We start from the raw sequence: 25,854 nt of genomic DNA, 5'->3' as shown, positions 1-25,854 counted from the left end.
CTGCATCAATCAAATCAATACCCAGGTAATTACAAATCGTGACCACAGTAACTAGGATAGCAAAAACATCCAGGCCACTCAATTAGATCCTTGCTAAGGAGCCTGTGCACTTCCGTCACTGTCCTCCTAATTGGCCTCAGATGTCAGGGAAGCTAGTCCCTAAGACCTGTCATCTGGCCAGCCTACAAGTGTTCTGGGAAAGCGTCCAGGTCAGCACTTGCAGGTTCCTGTCCCTGACTCCAGGGGACAGGTCAGCAGTTTCAGGTGGGCACCGCTGCCAGGCCTCAGAGCTGCAAGCACCGCCTGCCTTTCAGCTGCCCAGTAACAGCATCCTCCGCGAGACCATCTCCATCCTCAGCAGGCCCGGTACTCACACTGACAGGTGTAGCACCCATCCCGCCAGATCTGAAACAAGGCCAGATTCAGGCACCAAAGGGGGCAGGGCAAGGAGCCAAGTAATAGAGGCCACTTGGCCACCAGCAAATTCTTTCCTCCATAAAACAGAGGCTTGACTGCAAAGGGACCCGGCATTCCTTCCATTCCTACTTAACAAGGTTCCCCTCGATACGAATTGCTAAATGACACTTTAAAGCCAAGTCACAGAAGACGGGCACTCTCCTCACTCACTTCACTGTGACTTCCCTCTGAATCTCTGTGAGAGTCTCGAAAGCATACCACCCCAATTAAGTGATGACACTCACACACCACGATTAAAATGTACAGAAGGAAAGCTGTTCTGGAGGGCAATTTGGCACTAGCCACCAATCTCAAATGTGCATATCTTTTCAGCTAAAAATTCTGCTTTTTAGAATTTATTCAGCCAACGTAGCACTGCTAATTGGGGAAGAAAACTGGAAATAACCTAACTGTCCATCAACAGAGGACTGCTTAGGTAAATGAGAGTCCATCCGCACTACGGAACACTGTGAAGCTCTTTAAAATAATTCAGTAGAGCAACCTATGCTGGTGCAGAAATACGGTCAAAAATTAAGTGAAAAAAGTAAGGTGGAAAACCAAACTATAGAATGATCCCCAATGTAAAAACGGGGAAGGGTACATAAAGAGCTTGCATGTGCACACATTTCTAGAAAGATACACAAGGAATTTATCAAGCATTTCCTAGAAAGACAAACTGGGGCTGAGAACGGTACACCCTGCTGCCCACCTCCGGGGGCGAGCTTCAGTCCTGTTCCGTGTACCGCACTCCTGGGCATAACTAGAACACAATGTGATGGTGACAGGGAAGCTCTGACACAGGGCACCCAGCCCTGGGTGAGGTCACCTGGGTGAGGTGAGGGGTGAAGACTATGTCCCACTTTTCATTTCATCTGATTGCATTTACCACATGCTTGTTTTGTTTTGCTTTCAGTCAAGCATATGAAATTCCCTGACCTTCTATAGCCCACCCCTGATGCCACTCCCCACAGCACTATTATCCCAAGTCCCAAAGATCCCATTGGCAGATGATCTCCTTTTATAAAGTATCCGTTCAAATTCTTCTGACCATTTTTTAAATTTAATCCAGTCATCTTACTGATTTATAAGAAAAATTTTTTTTGGAGACCAGGGCTTTGTGTGTCACCCAGGCTGGAGTGAAGTGGCACGATCATGGCTCACTGCAGCCTCAAACTCCTAAGCTCAAGCAATCCTCCCACCTCAGCCTCCTGAGTAGCTGGGACTACAGGTGCACGTCACAATGCACAGACAGTGTTATTTTGCAGAGATGCGTTCTCACTCTGTTGCCCAGACTGGTCTTGAACTCCTGGCCTCAAGTGATCCTGCCTTGGCCTCCGAAAGCGCTAGGATTACAGGCATGAGCCACTGCACCCAGAATGGACCCCAGGAGGGTATAGTGGGAGCCCCACTTCGTAGCCTGCCAGTCAGAAGAACAGGTGGCAACCGACTACTTGTGACCACTGTCTCAAGTGGGAGCCAGTCTTGTGGGACTGGGCCCTCAACCTGGGGATTCGGATGCCAGTTCCAGGCAGACAGTGTCTGAGCTAAGTTACACCCAGCTGGGGTGCCCTGGAGAACTGCTTGGTGTGACGGGAAACCCGCCCATATCTGGCGTCAGAAGTGTTGAGTCCACGGCTGTGTGAGAGCAGAGGGGAACACAAGAGTTTATTTTTTTACTCTGTTTGTTCACATTATTAGGTCGTCTTTAATTTCTCTCAGTTCCATCTTATAGTTTTCAGTGTACAGCTCAAAAATGTATTTTGTTAAATTTATCCATGAGTATTTCATATTTGTTGATACTATTAATGTTATAAAAAGCGCGTACTTCCACTGGTACGTGGGTGGTATACAGAAACAATCTATTGGCCGGGCGCGGTGGCTCACGCCTGTAATCCTAGCACTCTGGGAGGCCGAGGCGGGTGGATCGCTCAAGGTCAAGAGTTCGAGACCAGCCTGAGCAAGAGCGAGACCCCGTCTCTACTAAAAATAGAAAGAAATTATATGGACAACTAAAATATATATAGAAAAAATTAGCCGGGCATGGTGGCGCGTGCCTGTAGTCCCAGCTACTCGGGAGGCTGAGGCAGGAGGATCGCTCGAGCCCAAGAGTTTGAGGTTGCTGTGAGCTAGGCTGACGCCATGGCACTCACTCTAGCCCGGGCAACAAAGTGAGACTCTGTCTCAAAAAAAAAAAAAAAAAAAAGAAACAATCTATTTTAGTATGTTGTCCTTGTAAGCTATGACCCTAAATCACCTTTAGTCCTACTGGTTTCTCTGATTCCTTGGAAATCTCTACAGACAATTATGTCCTCTCCAAATGGAGACAGTATTTCCAACTTTCCAGTCTGCCTACCTTCTCTTTTTGCTGACCTGATTGCACTGGCCAGGACCTCCAGGATAGCGTGAACAGGAGCGGTGGGAACAGAGGCCCGTCTGGCCCTCAGTGCCGGGGAAGTGGTCAGTCTCACCATCAGCATTATATCAGCTGCAAGTTTTTTGTAGACAGCCTTTATCTGGTGAGGAATTTCCCTTCCATTCTTAGCTTCCCAAGAGTGTTCAATCATAAATGAGCGCTGAATTTTAACAAATGCTGCTTCCGCTCACCTACTGAGATGGTTGTATGTTTCTTCCCCGTTCATTCTACTGAAATAGTCGATTTTTGAAAGAGAAGCATGCTGTATTCCTGCGATGAACTCCACTCTCACCCACCTTTCCTACAGGCCCTAGGTTACTCCTCCGCCTCCCGTGTCCCAGGCGGCCTCACTCAGGTGGACACACAACTCAGAGGCATCTCTGGGTGTCCACTTTCCTGTCTCCAAGTCACGCCCCGGACACACCATGCTCCACCGAGACAAAGTGCATCACACAGCTACCTCCACAGACACGCACGCCACACTGCTGCCAGCCCCCTCAGTCTCCCTCTCAAAACCCCGAGGACAAGGACACCCCAGCACAGCCCCAGCACACAGACCCTGCCCTTCCCCACATGTTCTCGCACAGGCTCTTTCCCACACACTGTGCTCCTCCCTCCCCGTGACTCTCAAAGTCACGAAGCCCAGGCTGCCCCAGCCCACGTGACCTGTGGTTTACAATGACTGGCCCCAGCCAACTCGCCCGCCCACCTCTCCTGATAATATCTCTGTGCTTCTCAGACGTAAGAAATCCCACACTGGGAAGAGGGAACTGTCACGCTGTGTGGAGCCTGGCCAGGCACCTCAAGCGTTAGGCCACACTGTTCCCAGCCTGGGGCTGGGCCACAGAGCCCCTATGCTCAGAGGGGAGTCCATGCAGAGTGCGTCTGGTCTGAACATGGGAAACTCACAGTACAGGGGCTGAGGCTCCAGAGAGGCTGCCCAAGGACAAGCTGGAAGGAACTGTGACCCCCTCCCCTATCAACCAAGACCTTGCAACGGCCCCCAGGCCCAAAGACAGGCTCCACGGGGAGCCAGGATCACCATAGGGTGCGCCACCTAGTGGTGGCAGCTCCTCAGAACCCACAGAGCCTGGGGTCATGGCACGCCCCCACCGTATGACAGGGCCTGGGCCCAAAGGCCAGGCTCAAGTGCACAGGGCACAGAGCGAAGCACACTCCTGGCAATCAGCCATTCGCTTCCCCAGCATCTGGCTTCAGAGAGGGCTGACTGATCACCCAACGTGACGGCTTAGGGCGGCAGATCCCTTAACTAGTAAGCAAAGCAGGCACGCTATGCACGCACAAATGCGTCTCCTTCTGCAGGGGCCCCAAGCTACAGCAGCAGGCCCCAACTTTTTGCTGCTTTCTGTATCCTTTCTGCCTGTCTCCCAACACCACGTTCAATTTTATTAAATATAGGCTTCACCAAGTCACCCTCCCTGCTCAGAAATCTCTAGTAACTGCCCACAACCTGGCCTCCAAAACAGAAAAGAAAGGAAAGCAAGCCAAATCCTCCTCACGGCGTTACAGCATCAAGGTCACCACGTACTCCAGCACAGCCGAGAGACGCCGACCAACACATCAGGCTTCAGCCCAGAAACGTGCACCTCTCCAGGGAACTCTGATGACAGGCCACATTTGAGACCACGAGTCCATGCTCCATGGGCCGTCATGATACATGTAGCAATGTACAGGGAAGGTGAGGCGGCGGCACTGGGTGTTCCAAGATGCCACACATCCAAAGCAGCCCCCCAAAAAGGCCCCAGCACAACAGATGACAAAGCACATGAAGGAACCTGCCCTACACAGAAGCAACCCACTGCCTGGGGAACCACAGGACACGAAGGGGCCCCAGCCAGGCAGAGGATGGCTCCAGGTGCCTTCGTAGAAATCACCCCCTGCTGCTCAGAAAGGACAGCAACGCAGAGCGTTATCGTGTTTACTCTTCACACATGCAGAATGAGAAAGGCACTGCGTTCCCCTTTGCAACAAAGAGAAAACCAGCCGAGAGCAGCACCTTCGCCTGAAGAGGTCCTGCCAGGTGGTGCCAGAGGGGCACCAGGCTCTACCTCTGCCTTACCATCTGTCTTCACCATCAAAGACACAGACCCCAGAAATGCACGCTCCCCACCCCTTAAGCCCGTGGTAGGCACAGGCGGCCTCCACCTCCACCAGACCGACCCGTCCTCTCTCTCACCCAGCGAAAGCTAAGTGAACATGGAACACAGAGCACCGTGGCCACCCCAAGCCCCAGCTCGCCCTTGTGCCAGCCACACTCAGGACAGGGTCCTCAGATACAGAAATGGCTCAAGGAGCAGCTATACCTTCCAACTGGCCAGGAAACCTCCGTGCCATCCTGGCCAGAGATGGCAGCCGGCCTGCATGCCTGGCTGGTGCCGAGCGCTTGTGGCAGACACTGGACACCACAACACTGTAACAAGGCTGGTCTCACTAGGCATGAGCGAGCCTCTGATCTCACTTACAGGAAAGAAGTCATGGAGGCTTCTCACTGACCAGAGTTTCCCTGGGAGCAGGAGGGATGCCATCCAGATAGTTAATAAGCCCAGAGAACATGTAAAAGCACAAAGCATTTAGGCCCTGCTGGGGCCAGCCCTATGTGAGTCTGGGTTCTGCATGGGGAGTTCAAGAGGAAACAGCAGCCTGGTCTGTCCTCTGTGACTTAGCAAGGCAAAAAGAAAATAATGAGGCATTTTCAAGTCACAGCAAACTGAAGTCAACAACGCCGACCCGAGGTGGCGGATTCCAGAATCAGCAGTCGGACAGTGTAGTTACAAGACAGCTCTTTAAGAGTCTCAATCTTGGCCTGGTTTCCCAGAGCAGCAGGAAAGATGACCAAGGAGCTGGAAGTCTTAAAAGCCCACAAGCAAATAAAACAAAAGGCTGTTTAAACACCACAGGCCCTGTGCCCCCAGGCTCCAATGACTTCAATCAAAAAATTACTTCAATCAAAAAAATCAATCCTGGACCCTCCCTGAGACCAGCACACGGGCAGCCATGGACAGAGGGCCACTGGGCAGTCAGTCCCCGGGTGGGGCTGAGGGGCAGGGACCAAGTGAGCAACTGTCAGGCACGAGCACTGCCCCAAAGGACAGGCAGGATGCCGGGCAGAACACGATGCCCACCCCACACCCGGTCCCCTCACTGGCAATCAGCTGCTACAGGCACTGACTGGGACAACAATCCCCCAATGTGACGGTTGTCTTTAACCCTAAAAACTCAGTTCATCTCCACTGGTTACAAGCACCTAAAAGGAATGATTTCCGCAAAAGCAATCACTCCCTCAGCATATACAAAAAGAGTTCTTTAACAAAGACCAACAATGCAGGGCAATCAGATACCTGCCACCACTTTGCTGTGGATTTTCTGATTTTCAATGAAGATGTTATTAAGACTTCAGCAGGGAGAGTCGCTCGTTCCATGTCCCTCCCGCTGTGAAAGCACCTCATTAAACCTGAGCAGCGTGGGACAAAAGCTCCCACACGAGCCTGCAGAGGAGCCCGACTGGAGAAACCTCATGAGTGAGGCAGGGACTGCTCTGCCATAGGCAAAACCAGCGCGGACTCCAAGAAGGGACAACAGGAGGCGCCAGCCCCTCCACCCACCTGAGGTTCAAGCCCGTTGTCTGGTCCAGCCGCTCCCAGCTCTGCAGCTTCGCCAGCAGCCTCTGAAAAGACAGAGAAAGCCATGTCCCCGTCACTACTGCCAAACATTCATCACATAAATCTGACGTTAATGGTAATGACACAAACCTCGCCCCACCCCGACCTTTTAGAAGAAAGAGTCTGCCCTCCTCCCTGAGCTCGGAGGCATAAATGCTCCAAGTCTGGGCTGGAGCAGTCAGGTTATTTCTGACGGCTGGAGCCAGGCTGTGCGCTTCACGCCCATTCCCTCCTGGTCCCATGAGTTCAAGTGTGAATCCCAGCATGCCCCGGCACGCCAAAAGGAATGTGAGGGTGTGGAAAAAGCAAACAGCCTCACAGATGACCCTGCAGCCATCTGCCCCAGGAAGCAACTCCCCTCTCCCCCGTCTTCTAGGGGCTCCTCAGGACAGCAAGCCCCAAGGCAGACAGCTCTGAGCTGGATGTTCCTCCAGGCCAGCCCTAGAGGGGAGGGGAGGCGAGAACTCGGCCCACAGACTCGCTGACCCTTCTGTTCACACACCTGTTCCATATGGACCTGTCTCCCAAAAATGTGAGCCCCACTGCCCTTCCAGAACTGAAGCAACTTCAGGGCAGGAGCTACGTACCTCTATCCTGGACTCCCTTCACCTCTACCTGGTGCCAAGCACAGTGCTGTCACCAACACTTTCACCCAGTCCCTCAAATATATTCCCAGAGCCCCTCTCACGTGCCAGGCATGTGCCTGGTTAATAGTTTTACGCTAGTTGATATTATTGACATTTACTGTTCTCAGCCCTTGACATAAATTCACTTACTTCCCACAACCCCAGGGGCAGACATTGCTGCTACTCCTGAGAGGTTAAGGGGCTGGCTGAGGGCCACAGCAGCATCCACACCAACACTTCAGCTAGCGAGTGATTCTACAACCCCAAATCTTAAATAAGTTTTAAAAAACTACATCCAGAGAAAAAAGTATTTAGTTTGGGAACTGTCTTTTCAGGCTAAGTTCCTAAAGAAGCCAACATCTGGGAGGGATGCCAGCATCTCGGAGGGGAGCCCCTGCTAGCCGGCCACAGGGAACTCTGAGGCCCCATCAGGAGCCTGGATGCGCTGCAGCTGAATGGGACAGACTCCATGCCATCCAAGGCAGGAGGCCCTCAGGGAGTGGCCGGTCCCAACAGGTGAGCAGCTGCCCAGCACTAAAGGTGGTGGTTGATGCTCACACTCCTACAAGAATGCAAACATCTGGGGCCTGGGACACAGATATTCCAGGTGAACAGGGGAAAGGCACCACGGCCACGGGGAAGCAGCGTGAAGGACGGGAGACCCAGGCTGGAGCCAAGAGGCCAACATCCTGGTCCACCTTGCTGTGCAGTGGGCAGGAGAGGGAGCTTCTCTGGACCCGTTTCCTCCTCTGCCCATAAGGTGACTTCAGAAGCCTCCCAGCACTGCCACCTTCCCACGGGGGGCCACCTGTGAGTCCCGACGGCAGACACAGGGCCCCAGCACAGGTCTCCGCTCACTCTGATCCCTCCAGGTGCGTATGCTGCTTCCTCTCTGACTCACCATCTGTACTAGGTTTCCTACTGCTACTGAAACAAGTCACCGTGAACTCAGTGGCTTCAAACAACATAAATTGAGAATCTCACAGTACTTAGTTCAGAAATGGAAAATATGTCTCCCTGGGCTAAAATCACAGTGTCGGCATGCTGGCTCCTCCAGAGGGCCCAGGGGAGAACCTATTTCCTTACTCTTTCCAGCTCCCTGAGGCCATACATTGCTGGGCTTGTGGCCCCTCCTGCCTATCCAAACTCAGCAGCAGCTGGTCAAGTCCTTCCCCCATCACTCTGACCTCACCCTGTCACTCTGACCTTCCCCCTACACACACGACTACACAGCTCACCTGATGACCCAGGACCTTCTCCCTATCAGGGGTCAGCAGATCAGCTACCTCGCCTGCCCCTTGCTGTGTAAGGCCCTAGGGATTAGGACGTGGGACCTCTTTGGGACACTCTTCTGCCCACCACACTTTCACAGCAGCATCCACATTCTAAGTGACCAGCTGTCCTGTATAGTAAACACCCAGGAGCCCCAGACAGGACAGAGCACAGCCACAGGGAACCATGCACCCCTCCGGGGCCCTCACCTCCTTCTCCAGCTCCAGGCTGACCAGCGTCTCCTGCATCTTCTCCTGGCGCCCCAGCCTCCGCTGCAGCCCCTCCAGCTCCTCCTGGAGAAGCCCATGGGTCTCTCTCATCTCCCTGGTAGGGCCAGAAATAAGCACTCAGACAGCCACACACCCTGCAGAGGAACCCCAGAACCCACGGTGGCTGTGTGGTGGGCTGCAGGCCCACAAGTCCAGACTCAACCGTGAGGCCGCCCGCCCCTGGCCCTCTCACCGCAGGCGAGCGTTCTCCTCCCGCAGCTGCTTGAGCTCCCGCTCCACCTTGGGGAGCCGCACCAGCTCGGACTTCATGTTCTTCACAATCGCAGCGTCCTGCTCTTGCAGGGACAGCTTCTGTTCCAGATCCTGACGGAAGCCAGGGACAGAGAAGAAGAAAAAAGAGCAGCCATGAAAAGACACAGAGGACATTAAGTGCCTATCACCGAGTGGAAGCAGCCAGTCTGAGAAGGCCACATACTGTAGGATTCCAACCACAGGATATTCTGGAAAAAGCAAACTATGGAGACAGTAAAAGCACCAGTGGTGGTCACAGGTTTGGGGGAGAGGCAGGCGTGGACAGGTGGAGCCAGAGGATCCTCAGGGTGGTGGATGATACTCTAATGGACATAATTGTTAGACATTTGTCCAAACCCAGAGCACGCAGAGCACCAAGAGTGAGCCCTAGGTGAAGTAAGGACTCTGGGTGACATGCTGTGTCAGTGCAGGGCCATCACCATACCAAACGCAATGCTCTGTTGGGACAGTGGTGGTGGGGGAGGCTGTGCTGTGTGGGCAGGGGGTACATGGAACTCTGTCTTCTGCTCAGTTTTGCTGCAAACCAAAACTACTCTAAAACAAAAATAAAGTCTATTAAAAAAATAAAGTCACAGAAGCCACAGTGTTCCTGTGATAAACTGTCCAGGTCCTCAGCGGCCTCCACGGTTCAGGTACCTCTCTGGGAAGCCGTGCCTGGCTGTGCCAAGTGTGCCCTGATGCGGTGTCCTCAGTACCCACTCTGCAAGCAGCGCTTCCCCGACCAGCACGCTCTGCCGGAGCCCTTCGCACCGACATCCTGACCTCAGGGAGGTTTCTGGGGGCAGAAACCCACTTCAAGTCTGGCCCAAAGACACTCAGCAGCAAAACATCCCACTCCCCCCATGGAAAATCTGCTTCTGTCACTCCAGTGACACATGTGTCATGACTGAGTCTTTCCAACAGGGAGCACAGACTTTTCCTTGTAGCATCTGGGCCCCTTGGGACACAATGGGAGACAGCTGGCATCCATTAGTGACAAGCCACTGAACAGGCTGGGAGGAAGAACCAGGACCAAATCAGTCAGTCAGTTGACAAACACTAACTAAGCCCATCTCTGTGCCATGTATCGGGTCAAGCAGCGGGGACACAGTGGTGCAGACATCAGGCTGTCCAGACAGACAGATCCTGAGGGCAGGCCTGAGACTTCGAGGGAAGGATGAACCCCAGGGGGACATCAGCAGGAGAAAGAGTCCCAGGGGCTGGCTGGGGACTGAGGAGCAGAACCAGAACCAAGCCCAGGGGCAAGGGCACACAGAGGCCCAAGGGCCTGGCCAGGAGAACACAGAGGACAGCGAGAGGCCAAGCCACATGGCCTCAGCTCAGGGTCCAGGTGCTGCTCTAACAGCAATGGGGAATCACCATCTCTCTGGCAGCATCCTCTGTAGAGAAGCAGCAGGGCCTGAGTCAGACGGACCTGTCCCTGGGACCCAGCTCAGCTGCGCACTGGCTGGGTGACTCTGGGCAGATGTGCAGTCTCTCTATGCCTGTTTTACATCGTATCTTCTCCCCAGCACTCATCAGTTAACTTCAAGTTATCATACGCTTATGTTTTTTTTTTTTTTTTCTTTTTTACAGGTTTATAGTTGTTCCTCCTCTAGTAGAACTCGAGCTCCCTGGGGGCAGAAACACCTGCCCCAGCACTGTGGTGCCCCTGGTACCCAGCACAGTGCCTGGCACAGAGGAGACAATCAGGTAACGTCCAGGCTGCTCACTGTCTGCAAATGCCACCAACCACACCCCCGGCTCAGAAAGGCCTGCAGGTGGCCAGAGGGCCAAGAAACCACTGCGATGACATGCCTGGGACTAAAACAGAGCAACTCACCTTAATCTGCTGCTCATGGTCTGCTCTCACCTCCTGAGTGGCCTGGAGTTCCTGAATTTTCTGATGGGCTTCCTGGCACTTTCTATTAAAAGAATACACCGTGTGCAGAAACAGGAATGTGGTAAGGCCAGCAGTTTTCCTTAGTTTCAGAGTCCCCCATCGTAAACCCATGCACACACCACACACCCACCACAGGACATCGCCAAGATCCAGGACGCTGGCCCTGCTGGCTGGCCCAGCGGCCCCACATGTATAGAGCGGGGTCAGCCCAGACCATCTCAAGGTCCTCTCTAGCTGTGCACCCCCACAGCTCTCCCACTGCCCATAGCAGCTCACACCTGCAGCAACACCCAGCCCTGGCGCAGCCGCAGTGGGGGGCCCTCTCACCGCTGGCCTCTCCTCTCCACCAAAGAGCTAGAAGTCTCCCAAGAAGGGAAGGGTCAAATTCTCCAGTACCCAAAATCTCCTGACCACAACTTCCATCAACGTTCTCACACCCGAGCCTCTGCTGAGCACCTTCCCCATGCCTGGATCAGCCTTTCCCAGCCACACCCTGCCACCTTCAGTCCCCGTCCTAGTTCAACACCTTCTCCAGAAGCCCTCTCCAAGAAGGCTTGCCTGCTGCTGGGGAGGGAAGAAGATGCTGCCCCTGCACTGTGCGGGGACATTAAGACACCCCGCTATTGTGACCTCTCAGGCTCCTGGCTTCAGAGGCCTCAGTGTCTCTGTCCCTCCTGATAGTCTGTGAATGAAGACAGCATCCAAGGGTGCACCTAGATCCCACCTGGCAGATGCGGGGCCCCACACCCCATACCTGGCCCCCACCCCAGCTCACCGATGCTGCAGGTCCAGCTGCTCCTGCAGCTCCTGCTTCTCAGACTCCAGGCGCTTCACCTGCATCTCCTGGTCCATCACGCTCCACTGCAGCTCCGAGATTCTTCCCTTTAACACGCTGACGGTCTGAGATCAGAGAGGGGACAAAGAGCCACTCAGGGAAGGAGGAGTCTGCTGCCTCCCACGTGCCCAAACCAGGGCTGGGGCCAGAGCTGCCCCACCGCAGAAGGGACAGGCACTAACTCGAGGGTCCCGCCCTCCCCCTAGGAGGGTCCCTCCCAGCACTCAAGAGCACACCACCCCAGAGACACCTTGTGCTGTCCATGAGCTGACAGAGCTCTGGGCCACAGCCAGGCCTCTGGAGGAGATGGTCCAGGCAGGGGGCTTTAGGAGCAAAAGCTGCCACCAGCTAAGATGGGCCTAGAAAATCACGCCTTGGCACCCAGGAGCCTCCAGGCTGGTGCCCTGAGCTCACAAAGTTGCCCCTGCCAGGTGTCTACCCATCCCCCATGCTAGTGCCTCCCTCTTCCCTCCAAACCATGGCTCTCATCATCCCTGGCCACCCCCATGTCACCATTCCAGCTGTTGGCTAACAACGTTGCTACGGACAACAGCAATGCACTTGCCAAGTAGGAAACGGAACCTGCAGCCACTAAGTTACAAAAGCCACCCAAAACAAGTGCTGACTGACCTTGGAGACAGAGCCCCCAGGCCAGTGGGCCTGCAGCTTGCTGGGGAGGCCACGTACTCAGAAAGGGGTGCCCAGAAAGGAAAGGAGAACAGCCAGGGGTGAACCCCAGGAAAAGCCAGCAGGGCACATCTAATAGCCCCCAGGACCTTGGGTCCACCTGATGCCACTGCAACGGAACATGGAACTGCCAGCCCTCGCTCCGACCACACCTCACCAGGCAACTGCTAATGACCCCAAGCTCGGAAAGTCCCAGCTCTCCCAGGGGAAAGAGCCAACAGAAAATGTCAGCCCACTCCAAAATGTGGCCATCAATTAACACATGGAAAAGCATGAGCCTCATGTCAACCCCAGAGGACCCATACGCCAAGGGCAAGAAAACGAACCCAGCAAACACACTCAGTGACACTGGGCAGCCCATCTGGGGCCAGGCAGCAGAAGCAGGCTACAGCACTGGACTCAGGTCCCACCAACACATGTCCACTATCCACCCTCGCCCCTTGGTCTGTGTGGTGTCCTTGCCACACAGTGAGGAGCAAGCTGGGACTCGAGAAGAAAGGTACCAGCATACCTGACAGTGACGTGTCCTTGCAGAGAAAGGTACCAGCATACCTAACAGTGAGCATGTCCTTGCAGAGAAAGGTACCAGCATACCTGACAGTGACGTGTCCTTGCAGGGAAAGGTACCAGCATACCTGACAGTGACGTGTCCTTGCAGAGAAAGGTACCAGCATACCTAACAGTGAGCATGTCCTTGCAGATGTCTTACTGAATTCAATACACACTGGGCACCAGTCGCTGTGCCTGACACCATGGACAAGACAGCCTGCCCTCAGGGACAGCACCCAGTGGGGAAATCAGACCACTGATGAGGTAACCTTAAAGACGAGGGCGCAGCACATCAGCTCCTTACTGTGACAAGAGACTCCAAGCCAAGTGACCATGGCCCTGGAGGCTTCTCTGAGGAGGTGTCAGTTAAGCACAGGTATGAAGAGGAAAAGCAGCAATACATGCAGTGCCAGCCACTCTCTCTCCCACGCAGGACCCACTGCACCCGCTCTGCTGCGCCTTCGACAAGGGTCTCGCTCCCTTCTGTTCTCCATGAAATGCCATGCGTGACTCACTCTCCCCCACGGAACTGGGGGCCCCTGCAGAAGGTGCAGCCCAGAACATGGGGCCTGGGACCAGAGCTCGGGGAAGGCACGACTGGCTGCTCAGGAAGCGGGTCACGCCTCCTCTCCTGCCAACGCTCCCGTCAGAAGACAGATGCGGGAACAACCTTAACATGCTCCCAGCACTGCCAAGGCAGAAACAACCTGCAGCCTGCTTCCGGGGATCTATCAAGGAGAGAACGCCACGCAGAGACAGAATGCCAATGAGGCCACTCGCCCCCTCCCCTAGCAGCTTTTCATCTGTTTCCTCTTGGCACCTGTGGCCTTGAACACCACAGGAAAGGGACAAGAAAGGGACAGGAACGGAGACTCCCATTTCCACCAGCGCTGATGTCAGGGCTCTGTTCCCAACAGGTACACACACTTCACTTGGGCTACAGTTCATACGGGCTCTGGTTCAAAGACATCCTCAGATGCCAGCAGATGGTAACCAACCTTGCTGATAATCAAAGAAATGCAAATTCAGAGGCATGGACATTAACTGCCATGTGAGTTGTGTTTAACTCGCGCTAGTGTTGAGCCCGGGGCCTCGTGAAGCATATGTAACTCACACATCTCTTCACCTTGGGAGCCCTGTGAACTATTTTTCAAGTTGCATGTAACTCACGCACAGAAAACAATAAAAAAGTTTTCATTAAATGAGAAAGGACCATTTTGTTTTCAAAGTTTTTGTTCTATTTTCATAATAAAACACCGTGGCCCCAAGGAAAAAGTTTTTTTCTAGTGTGGCAGTCAATGTGTAAAAGCTTCTGACAAAAAAACGTATTTCCAGAAAATACCACCATCCATGACAGAGAAGGCTGTCGTGAAACTAGAATACTCAACAACGGCTGTTATTACAATACAGCAACTGGTTGCAACAGCCACAGAAACAGCCAGAACGGAGAACCTCACAATCCCACTCCCGAGGGTCTGTCCACACAAAATAAGCCACAGAAGCAAAAGACTGTATGCATGAAGCTACCTGCCACAGGTGTCTGGGGGGAGAAGGGGTATACAAAAAAACAAAACATTTGAAAATGGCAAAAAATGGGTGAGCCAACCATTACAATTCATAATTGTAGTAAGTGCTCAACTTATTAACTGCAAATCACAGAATGGAAAATTAATATTTTTACTATGATCACAATTATGCCAAAAATGCAGGTAGGTGCCCATGTGGGAAGTACAATTAAAAAGTAAAAAGGTCATGGCGCTACAGTGGCGTGGTCTGGAGCTCATTCATTCTTCCTCCCTGGACCAAAAGGCTGTAGGAGAGGCTACCCCAGAACCTACAGGGCCTGCGCTCACCTCGCCAGCCTCAGCCAGGCTGTCCTCCTTCTCCCGCAACTTCTTGCTGGTGGCCTCCAGGCTCTGCTGACACAATCTGTTGCGTTCCAGCTGCTCCTTCATCTTCTCCTCCACCCTGGCCTCCCGCTCCTGAAACTGCCGGATGCGTGTCAGGAGCTCCTGGTTGCGGTCAACCTCGCGCTGTTGAGAGGGCAAGAGTGAGATGCCAGATGCCACCAAACGGAGAGTCAGAGCAGGGAGACCCCAAGACCAGCTTCTCTTGGGACAGGCCACCAAGGCCCAGAGAAGAGTCAGGCAGGACCCATTAGCCACGCTGGGAGCAGAACAAGGGCCAGGACCCGGGACCCCAATTCTGATGTCCCGCTCCAGCTGTGGCAGCACCACATCTCCCCTTATGAGAACCCAGGACCCCTGGGAGGGCACTTGGCATGGATCACACCACGTACTCATCACACCGTCTGCTCACTGATCGTCTCTGCAGGGAGGAGACAGAGCATGGAAAATCTGAAATTCAGAACTGACCTTGGAAAGAAGCTGAGCTTTTGCAGCACCAGCAAATTTTGGCTAACTGCACTCTGGCCATCATTAAAATGAGTCGGCATTCCCCCAACAAGCAGATGACCAAGGAGAGACAGATGGCGTGGACAAGAGGCTACAGACAGAACCAGTTTACACTGGGCACAAACCTGCCAGGAGCGCAATCCTCTCACGCAAACCTCCAGAGCCACCCGTGTTGTTAACCTCAGGGAGGCTATGTGGCTTGCACTGGTAAGAAAGAGACAGAACCAAGAACCAGAACCACACACAGACCTCTTGACTCTAAGGACCCATGGGGATTTAAGAGTTCCCTGGCACTGAGAAGGGACTACAAAGTAGGGACTGGAGTCCCAAGAGGCACAGGTGGTAAGTCCCAGCTCCGTGGCACCTGCACTCCAGCAATCTCTCGCCTTGTCCTCATCAAGAAGCTGCATTGACAAGCTCCCTCCAGGAACCACCAAGTACGTCCAGAGCTTGTCTTACTCGGGGTAAGTGCTTATAACACCCCTGCACAGGATAGTCCTGCCCAAAACCAAGGAAAGGTTTAATGAAAGCTGCAGATCAGATTGCCGCCTGCTTGAGGGAAGGCTGATCCACAGGGGTTCCAGCGGACAGCAAGCTGCAAAGACAGCCTTCCAACAACGGGGGGACCCTGCTGTGGTGCATCTGTTAGCGCAGGGCCTGGTCAGCACGTCAGAGCCAGAATGTGGCACAGCTGCTGGAGCTGCCAGTCCCGAGTGCAGACAGGGCAGTCCAGGCAGCTCAGGCAGCTCCTCAGGCCTCAGATACCTGGGTCTCGCCACCTGAGAGCTATTAAATATTTCCAGATGCCAAGGAACACCTCGAAAACTGCTGGCTCCAATGGTTCCTGGGGTCCCATCCATCAGGCAAGGAAGGAAAGGCCCCTTGGATGGTAGCTCGAGCCCAGCAGGGGGCCCAGGTCCAAGCTCAGTCACCATCCCCATCCTCGGATTTCCCCAGGAAAGAACCTTCAGAGGCCCTGCAGCAATCCTTCTCCCATTCAAATGTTTTCTGAGGACCCTCGAGGTACTGCAACCTGCGCTGGACGCAGGAGATCTCAGGCAGTCAGGCAGGTCCTGCCCTTGAGGGACTCCTGGCCCCGGGAAACTGCAATAGTGCCACACCCCCTTCTCCCTGCCTAAGAGCCAGGGCCACACCACCAGTATGGCACTTCCTGCAGTCTGATGGCCACCTCCCCAGTCCCATGAAAGGGCACTTCAACAGCTGGGAAGACTCCTGTGGTCTCCTGCTCCCCTCCCCACCAATTCCTCCAGGATTCCACTCCTAGGACCAACCCAGGCTATGAGCAAAAGCCCCACGTCACAGAGAAAACACCACTCTGGGCAGCAACAGGCCAATCCTAAGGCAGCGGCATCTCAGCCCCGGCAGCGGCTCTTGGCTTCCTGAGCCTACACAGCACACCAGGTTCAAAGAAATCCAATTAGCCCCAAGTCCTGGAAGACGTCAGCTATTTTTTAGGGACTAGGAAAGTGTGTGAATACACCACGTAAGGCAAGAAGGGGGCCAGACATCCATCCTCAGGGAAAGGGTAAAAAGCCAGAGAGACTTTCTGTCCGATGCTCTGCTGGAATCTTGGCAGCATTTCAGCAAATGATCAGCACTTATTGAAAAACCTGGCAAAGTACTGTTAATCAAAGCAAAGGAAACAGGATTCACACACTAAGCGAAAACCAAATACCTGCCCTAAGTAACCGGGGCTGTGCTTTCCCAGCTGCCATGGGTAGCTCAGGAGCAAAATGAAGCAGCCACTAAGGTCAGGGCTCTTTGCTCTGAGGCCCTTCACCCAACCCAGCAAGCCCCAATGTCGACCCCAAGACTCCGGTACCCAGTAACCTTGGTAAGCCTGTCACCCCCATGCCAGCAAGTACTTCTGCTAGATCTGCATTCCAGCTCTTCCAGAGGGAGGAGGAACCAGGAGGCCCGACAGAGGGATGTCTCCAGCTCCACAGCCTGAGCAGCAGACGTAGCAAGGGGCCACCCTTTGCGACTGTCACCGTTTCATGCAACCTACTCAGGACATCACACACAGCTATACCTGCCCCGCACTGTCACATGGCCTCAGAAGGAACACCCGGCAACCCTGATGCAGAGCACTTAGGGCTTCCAGCTGCCTGGTTCTGACTTCTTATAGCCTGGTGAGCACTGTGCACAGCCCCAGGCCTCCCGGGGCTGGGTTCTGATTTCTCACAGCCTGGCAGGTACCAAGCACAGCCCCTGGCCTCCCAGGGCTGTCTGGACCAACCCTTGCCCCGTGTGAACCCACCTCGTAGTTCCTGGCGCTGGTGCTGGCTGCTCTCTCCAGCTCCACTCGAGCCCTCTTGTGACTCAGCTCCATCTGCATCTTCTCCCGCTCCACTTGGATGAGGTGGGACTTTGAACGAATCTGTTCTGCTCTTTCCTCCAACTGAGCAGGTTGTACCCAAAGAAAAACAGAACCTCAGTCACTGCATCAAATGAGGCAAGTGGCTCCATTCAGCAGACACCTTCCCTGAGCATGTATTCCCAGCAAGGGCCTGAGCTAAGTCATGTGGGTAGAAGGAAGAACGCCCCATGCCCCCAGTTGGGGATCGGAGGGAGGTGGCATGCAAAGGGAAGATAAAAAGCATACGAGGAAGATGTATCTTAACACAACAGTGCGTAAGCTTGTTTAGGAAAGACGGTGTGCCAATTTTCTATTGCTCTGTAATGAATTACCACAAACTTAGTGGCTTAAAACACCACCCACTATATTGGTTAATGGTTCTGTAAGTCAGAAGTCCAGACACGTAGCTGGGTTCTCTGATCAGGGCCTCCCAAGGCTAAAACCAATGCAGGTGGCCAGATGTGTTCTCATCTGGAAATCAGGATCCTCCTACAAGCTTCCAGGGCTGGAGAACCAAGGTCCCATTTCCCTGCTGGCTGCTAGCCCAGGGCTGCTGTCAGCTCCTGGAAGCTGCCCACATCCCTTGTCACTTGGCCCTCTCCATCTCCAAAGCCAACCACGCTAAATCTCCTCTCATCGAATCCCTCTCCTGCTCTGAGTCTGACTTCTCTGCCTGACATCTGGACCCAGATTCAAAGGGCTCATGTGATTAAGTCAAGCATACCCATGTAATCTCCCTTTCTTAAATTAAGGTCAACTGTTTTGAGACCTTAATTATCATTATTCTTTTTTTAGAGTCAGGGTCTCACTCTGTCACCCAGGCTGGTGTGCAGTGGCTCTATCATAACTCATTGAAGCCTCGAATTCCTGGACTCAAGCAATCCTCCCACCTCAGCCTCCAGAGTAGCTGGGACTATGGGCGCTCGCCATGATGTCCAGCTAATTTTTTTTATTTTTTGTAGAGATGGGGTCTCACTATGTTGCCCAGACTAGTCTTGAACTCCTGGCCTCAGGTGATCCTCCAAGCTTGGCCTCCTGAGTCCCTGGAATTACAGGCAGGAGCCACAGCACCCAGCTCGGGAGACCCACTGGTCAGTGTATGACTGAATAACTGGAGGAAAGTAGAGAAGGTGAGTGTCCACCAGGGGCCCAGAATCTGGGGCCACCTTAGGAAGCCTGCATACTACAGGGGGTAGGTACACACAAGTGATCCAAGCCTCAAAGGGCCCCAGGAGACACGGCAAACAGTTCCAGAGCAGGTCTTTGGGTACAACCTGTTCAGTTGAGGGAAAGAGCGGTGTCACCCACTCTTCATGTGGACTAGAGCTGTGCAGTCCAGGAGCACAGCATCTCCTGGGCATAAAACAAATGCAGAATCTCAGGCTATACCCCAGATTTACTGAATCAGAATCCTCTTTCTAAACAGTCTCAGGGGATTCACATGCACATGAGAAGCAATGGGCTAGACTGGTGGTCCCCAACGGGGCAATTTTGCTCCCAGGGAACATTTGGCACCGTCTGCAGACATTTCTGATCATCACAGAGGGCGGTAGTGTGTGTTTGCTACTGGCATCTAGTGCGCAGAAGCCAGGGATGTTGCTAAATATCCTACAATGCATAGGAAAATCCTGAAATTATCCAGCCCAAATGCCAAGGCTGAGAAACCAGGGCCAGAGCAAGGGCATCTTCTCTGCTCTCCCACCTATATTCTTTGGTGGCCCAAGTCCATACTTTCTTTATTCCTATTATATTTTCCCTCACTTCAATTCCCAACTGTTGATATTGGGGAATCCTAAGTCTGCCCTTCAAACCCCCTAGCTTTCCTGACCTTCTCCAGAGGAGGGTGGGGACCCCACCTGCAGGGGGCGCCACCACACCAAGACCAGCAGTCCAGACACCTGATCCAGGTGCCTCATCTGCCTACAGCACTGCCTACATCTCAAAGACAGTAACTTCAAGCTTACCATCATATTGAAATAAACACTGGCAGCACTAGCTACATGTCAAAGATAGTAACTTCAAGCCTACCATCATATTGAAATAAACACTGGCCACACTAGCTACATCTCAAAGAGAGTAACTTCAAGCTTACCATTATATTGAAATAAACACTGATGCGTGACCGAGCAGACCCTAAACACTTCCAACTAAAACAGGAGCCACTGAAAGCAGGGGAGGGCTGGGCCAGCAGGACATCTGACGGCCGCCCCCAGACTCTCCAGACCTGCCTTTTCCTCCAGTTCCTCACCCACCACCAAGAGAAAGAACGACACAGCCCCGGAACAGGACACAGCCATGGCCAGGGGCTCAGGCAGGTCTTGCAGTCTTGACTCTACTGACCAACTCACTTTGGTTACAGCACTTGATTACCAATCCCCAAGTGGGAAGCCCTTAAGAGTGAGCACTGAGGACCTCCAATGTCCCATTTAGAATCTAGAATCCTATGGTTTTCATACATGGGCTAAAGGTCCCAGACATTTGCATCAATAAAATTACAGCATTTTTATGGCCAAGCTCCATAGCTCACACCTGTAATCCCAGCACTTTGGGAAGCTGAGGTGGGAAGATCACTTGAGGCCAAGAGTTTGAGACCAGCCTGGGTGAGACCCTGTCTGTATAAAAAATAGAAAAATTAGCTGGGTGTTGTGGCATGCGCCTGTGGTCCCAGCTACTCAGAGGCTAAAGCAGAAGGATCACTTGAGCCCAAGAATTCAAGGTCATGGTGACTTGTGATTGGACCACTGTACTCCAGCATGGATGATAAAATGAGACCCTGTCTCTTAAAAATGAAAAACTAAAATAAAATTATAGCATTTTTAAATCCAGAGTTGCCACCTTCTTATTTCGCCAGTGATCAAAAATAACTGCCATCTATTACCACCATCACGAATGTCGGAATAAAATAACCAAGACCTAATCTCAGAATAAAAAACCAGTCCCCGCCAAGAAAGGGCAGTGAGCAACTTAGTGCTCTAACAAACACATAGTAATATTATTCTGGGTATGCATTCATTATTCAACAAATGAATGCAGGCCAGGCGCGGTGGCTCACGCCTGTAATCCTAGCACTCTGGGAGGCCGAGGTGGGCGGATCGTTTCAGCTCAGGAGTTCGAGACCAGCCTGAGCAAGAGCGAGACCCCACCTCTACTAAAAATAGAAAGAAATTATATGGACAGCTAAAAATATATATAGAAAAAATTAGCCGGGCATGGTGGCGCATGCCTGTAGTCCCAGCTACTCGGGAGGCTGAGACAGGAGGATCGCTTGAGCTCAGGAGTTTGAGGTTGCTGTGAGCTAGGCTGACGCCACGGCACTCACTCTAGCCTGGGCAACAGAGTGAGACTCTGTCTCAAAAAAAAAAAAAAAAACAAATGAATGCATACACATTAGTTTTACCGAATGGTGCACACTTCATCAGGGCTCTGACAACACAACAGCTCCAGGGCATACCCAGGGCGGACAGGGAAGGAGGCCGCAGAGGGGCCTGCCAGCCCAGTACAGCCACTGGTGCAGCCACAGAGCCTCAGCAAGGCTGGAAACACCACTTCCATCCTGGGGGGGTGGGGGGTCCCAGTTATCCTGGCCCCAACTGGGACTGAGCCCATGACTCTTTGGAGCCTGAAGTCCTTCAGGAGACCTGACCTCTGTGCAATTGTGTCTACAGTGCGCATTCCCAAGAACTTGGAATGATGTGAAATATGACTAGAATGAAAGTAAAACTGTAAAATCCACCCCAAGATCTGCAAATGGCCCTCCACAGTCTGAGACTGTGAAATACCCATTGTCCCTGCTCACGACCCTGGCTCACTCTCTGGGCTGACCAGGCACCCGGGTTTATAACACAGCCTTCCCATGTTATACCTTCAAGGGGACATCATGCTGACTGGACACACTCCTGCTCCTAGGCAGTTTGGGTTTGGCTTTCTGATACCATCATCAGTGTCTGCAAGTTCATTAATGTGACTGCAATACTGAGTACCAGACCAACTCCTTGGGGTGCTAACAAAACAGGCCTTTAAACCAGGCTAGTCCAAGGCTGCCAGCTACTGCCCCAAAATGAGGAAGGCCCACAGTGAGATCCATAAGGCAACCAGCTTGATCTAGGCTGACCTAATACTGACCTGCCTCAACTATACGGGACTTGAACTAGCCCTACCTGAGCCCAGATGTCTACCCAGAGACCCAAGCCCAACACATGTCACTCACCTGCATGCTCTGTTGGTACTGCATCTGCAGAGAACCTGGGGCAGAAGTGGAAATATCCAGTCCAGATCCTACCTCCACTCGCTGAGAAATGAAGCTGTTCAAAGACCTCAGGGTGGACAAGACAGTGGTGTTTTCCCCCGTGTCCTCCATGGTCACTTTCCTTCTGAGGGAGACAAAGGAGGGGTCACAGCCAGTCTTTCTATGTGACATCAACTGCACGCTCAGAAATGCCCCTGGACAATCCCACTCTCCTAATGTGCTCTCAGAGCCCTTAAAATATTCCAGTATCTGTGACCACATTCTTCAGCATTAAGTGGGAGCCCATGGCGTCAATTTTCCTGAGAAGAAATGGAGGCATGAAAACATGCCACCAAACCTCAGCCACCAAGCCACTGACTGAGCCTGACCTGCACACAGGAAGACAAACGGCTCCCGGAACAAGACACTCGGCAGTCAGAGGGCACGTCTCCCACACACGGACTGCGTTAGAGATCTCCAGAGAGACAGCACCAACAGACGCAGATACACGAGAGGGGATTTATTAGGGGAACTGACTCACGCAATTCTGGAGGCTGAGAAGTCCCAAGACAGACTGTCTGCAAACTGGAGACCCTGGGATGCCAGCAGCGTGGTTCAGACCAGGTGCGAAGGCCTCAGAACCAGGGAAGCCGATGGTGTAACTCTCAGTCCGAGGGGCCGCCGGCCAGCGAGCACAGAGTTCTGCTGTACAAAGACAGGAAAGGAAGAGTGTATCCCAGCTCCACCAGGCAGACAGACACACTGTGTTTTTGTTCTCTCCAGGCCCCTAGCAGATTGCAGGGTGCTGTCCACACTGACAGCGGGTCTTCCCCACCTGGCCCACGCAAAACTCACAAGTTAATATCCTCTGCAAATACCCTTACAGAAACCCCAAAAATAATGCTCCACCAAGGTTTCCAGGTATTCCTTAATCCAGTCAATTTGACACCTAACATTAACCATTGCAAGCACTCACAAAGAAGCCTGGCCTCTGAGAATCAGAAACAAGGCATGTGACAGTGGCAATAAAGATGACGATGGCCATAGCAATGCTTTTTACCGTCATATATTAACAATGACATTAGTAAGTAGTACTGCTTTTTTTCAACCAAGTACCAAAAAGAAAGTTATCTAACAACTAGATTTCCTGAGCCTCAGGCTCCCCGCCCATACACTGTGAAACCTACTTTGTGAAATTATTGTGAGGATTGCAGTCAATACTTTCAAGTGGTCTTCAGGTAGATAAGCGCAAATGTCGCTACATAGTTTGACTAACACTCCATAAGTTCATACGCAACAGCTCAATGCACAATAGTGTGCTGAATTAGGTCTTTTTATACAGATTTTAGAGATGATGAAACTGAGGCTTCAAAAAGCTACAGAACTGAAATTGGAACTTAGATCTGCCTGGCTCTAAAGGTACTATGGGCTCCGCAAGCCAACCCACGAAACAGCTGAAGACAGGCAGCAGCAGAGAACTCTGCATCCCCAAAACCTGCACTGGTCCCAGGCAAAAAGGTGTGAACTCCTACAGGCTGCACACTGTTGCTCCCTCTAGGAGTTGTCTCTCACTGATTTCCCCTATTAGTTTGAAAACACCCTCCCCACAAAAAAGAGAAAGTGAAGAATCTTTGCTGCCTCTGAATTCCCTGCTTAACAAGAAGCTCAGCCTGGTGCAAGCAGAGCCCCTGTCTGCTCTAGCCGTTGTCTGGAAGAGCCCTCAGAAGGGGCTCTCACAGCAACACGGGGTCTACGTGCCCAAATCCTTCCCTTTGCCAAGATCAGACCAGAGCCACACTTTCCAACCCATGGGGGAAAATTTAGCTAATACATACTCTTCTGGAGGTGCCATCCCGTCAGAGTTGACGCAGGTAATACACTAGGTATGAAAAGAACACCTACGTTCTCTACCACCTGGAAACGTGCGGTAAGACACCAGCTCAAATCCATCCTCTTTATCCAGGAACCTCAAACCTTCCTGCAACCCAGCCACCGAACCCGACTGCTGGCAACAGGATCCCTGCGCTGGAGTCACGACCGCACCGCCGCTCCACTGCTCCGGGTCCCCAGAAAACTGAAGAAACTACCGAGGTGACCCCGCCCTGCAACACCCCTTCACGTCACCCTGGTCTGTCACCCCGGCCAAGCGGCCTGGAAAGCTGGCACGTGCAACTTTCCTGCTTTCTCCAAACTCCCACCAGACGCGAAGGGCAACCTCGCATTCTACAAGCTGCGAGCAGGACCCCGTCCACGACCACCACGCATAGCCCCTGTGGAGAGACGCGGTGCTAAGGGAGCCAGAAGCCCGCGGCCGCCCCGCCCCTTGGGGCCACGGCCACCTCCGCCTGGCTGCAGGCCGGCGGGCTCACCTGGGGCCCCCTCCACCCAGGCCCCCCTCCAGCCGGGACCGCTCCACCCGGGCCCCCCCACCAGCGGCCCCCGGCCACGGGACGCTCCGGGAAGCGGGGAGAGGGGCCGATCCCGGGCCAGGGAGGAAGGAGCAGAGACCCCGCCCGAGAGAGACGGAGGGCGCGGGGTCTCCGGGGTGAGAGGGTCACTGGGGCGCGGGGTCAGGTCTCCAGGGCGCAGGGTGTCTGGAGCTAGAAGACCGGGCAGGGCCCAGCCCAGGCAGGCGCAAACCGGGGTGCGGGATCGCGGGGTGCGGGGACTGTGAGAAGGCGCGGCGCTGTGCCAGACTTCGGCTTGCAGACCCGGCCCAACCCCTCGCCGCTGCGCCGCCCCGGCCCGCGGCACCCCGAGCCCCCGACCGCCCGCGCTCGGCGGGCTGCTCACCTCAGCCGGCCGCAGCCCGCTTGCCGCCGCTGCTCGGATCTCCCTCCGCTCCGCCCGCGCCCGCTTATCGCGAGACGTGCGCCTGCGCTCTCGCGAGACCCAGTGGGAGTCAGGCCGTAAAGAACAGATTCTGCCCGCCACGGCGGGCCCTGGGGACTCCAGGTCCGTACCCAGAGCCGCCCACGCCAGGGAGACCCCCGCGCGGAGAGGATTCGGAACCAAGGTCGGGCCGCGGCACCGTTGGGAACCCCCGCCTCCGACAGGACCTCTCCCACTATGGCTATTGCCCCGCGCCGTAATGTGTGGAATAGCAGCGCCCAACGGTGGCCCCTTGGGAGCAAACTTTTTTTCACTCTCCCAAAATTTTACTACGATATTTCCTTGAATTATTGGGTTCTTTTGTTTTTCTCTGGGCCCACTGGAAATGCAAAGTATTTACGCTACCAGGCTACCTTCCCAGTGCGGGGTCCCTTGCCTGTATGGCCTGTCTCCAGGGCACTGCATCGAATAGCGTGAAGCAGTCAGTCCCCACACCAGTAAGGTAATATGTGCCTATCCTTCAAGGTGGAGCCTTCCTGCGTGTCTTACTCATTTCCAAATTCTCATCCTCTCCTCCTCCCTCCACTGCCCAGCCCCTGGCTTTCCTCTAACAAGGTGCTGGTACCAAGGTTCTGCATCAAATTTTCCTTCTTCCAGAAAACAAGACTCCCAAGTCTGTGTGCCCCAAGAATGAAATGAGAGGGGAGGCAAAAGGGATGGAGGTAGAGCAGGAGGTTGTCTGGACTTAACTACCTGACTGCAACCAAAAATAAAATGAAAAGTAAAAATATCTGACCTGCAGCTTACTTCACGGAGCTGGACTAAACCCCAGGACCCTGATGGAGATTCTCAGATATCTAGTCTTTCCCACACTGATCCTTGGAATTTAATCATAGTTACAGTCAATCAACGCGAGGGATAAGTACACTTCCAGGAAATGGCTTTGAAGAAACCAATTGATTTTTTTCAAAAATAAAATTTATAAGCACGGAAATCCTTCATAATAAGCAATCTATTTTCTTTTATAAAGCTGCATCGAGTTCCTGGAAAAGTAAAACAAA

General features: G+C 53.3%; 2 protein-coding genes across 3 annotated transcripts in view; one reads left to right on the top strand and one right to left on the bottom strand.

Annotated features, from left to right (window-relative positions):
- Positions 1-24,780, bottom strand: part of MAD1L1 (mitotic arrest deficient 1 like 1) — a 368,629-nt gene extending 343,849 nt beyond the window's left edge. The window contains exons 1-10 of one of the 2 annotated variants that reach the window (XM_069486644.1): positions 24,755-24,780; positions 22,503-22,666; positions 21,944-22,106; positions 17,638-17,778; positions 14,796-14,975; positions 11,647-11,771; positions 10,812-10,893; positions 8,910-9,040; positions 8,657-8,771; positions 6,493-6,554 (exon numbers count right to left, since the gene is read on the bottom strand). In XM_069486644.1, the coding sequence (XP_069342745.1) occupies positions 6,493-6,554; positions 8,657-8,771; positions 8,910-9,040; positions 10,812-10,893; positions 11,647-11,771; positions 14,796-14,975; positions 17,638-17,778; positions 21,944-22,093 (986 nt within the window). In that variant the 5' untranslated portion in view covers positions 22,094-22,106; positions 22,503-22,666; positions 24,755-24,780. The remainder of the gene's footprint in view (positions 1-6,492; positions 6,555-8,656; positions 8,772-8,909; positions 9,041-10,811; positions 10,894-11,646; positions 11,772-14,795; positions 14,976-17,637; positions 17,779-21,943; positions 22,107-22,502; positions 22,667-24,754) is intronic. The other variant, XM_069486645.1, reaches the window with a different exon arrangement.
- Positions 4,231-25,854, top strand: part of NUDT1 (nudix hydrolase 1) — a 36,304-nt gene continuing 14,680 nt past the window's right edge. The window contains exons 1-4 of the mRNA XM_069486649.1: positions 4,231-4,252; positions 6,713-6,731; positions 8,829-8,842; positions 21,991-22,002. The gene's annotated coding sequence lies outside the window, so the exon portion shown is untranslated. The remainder of the gene's footprint in view (positions 4,253-6,712; positions 6,732-8,828; positions 8,843-21,990; positions 22,003-25,854) is intronic.

The sequence above is a fragment of the Eulemur rufifrons genome, chromosome 14 (genome assembly GCF_041146395.1).
Source record: "Eulemur rufifrons isolate Redbay chromosome 14, OSU_ERuf_1, whole genome shotgun sequence".
Lineage (NCBI taxonomy): Eukaryota > Metazoa > Chordata > Mammalia > Primates > Lemuridae > Eulemur > Eulemur rufifrons.
Note: the sequence above shows the minus strand (reverse complement) of the source record. Positions and strands in the feature narration are given on the sequence as shown.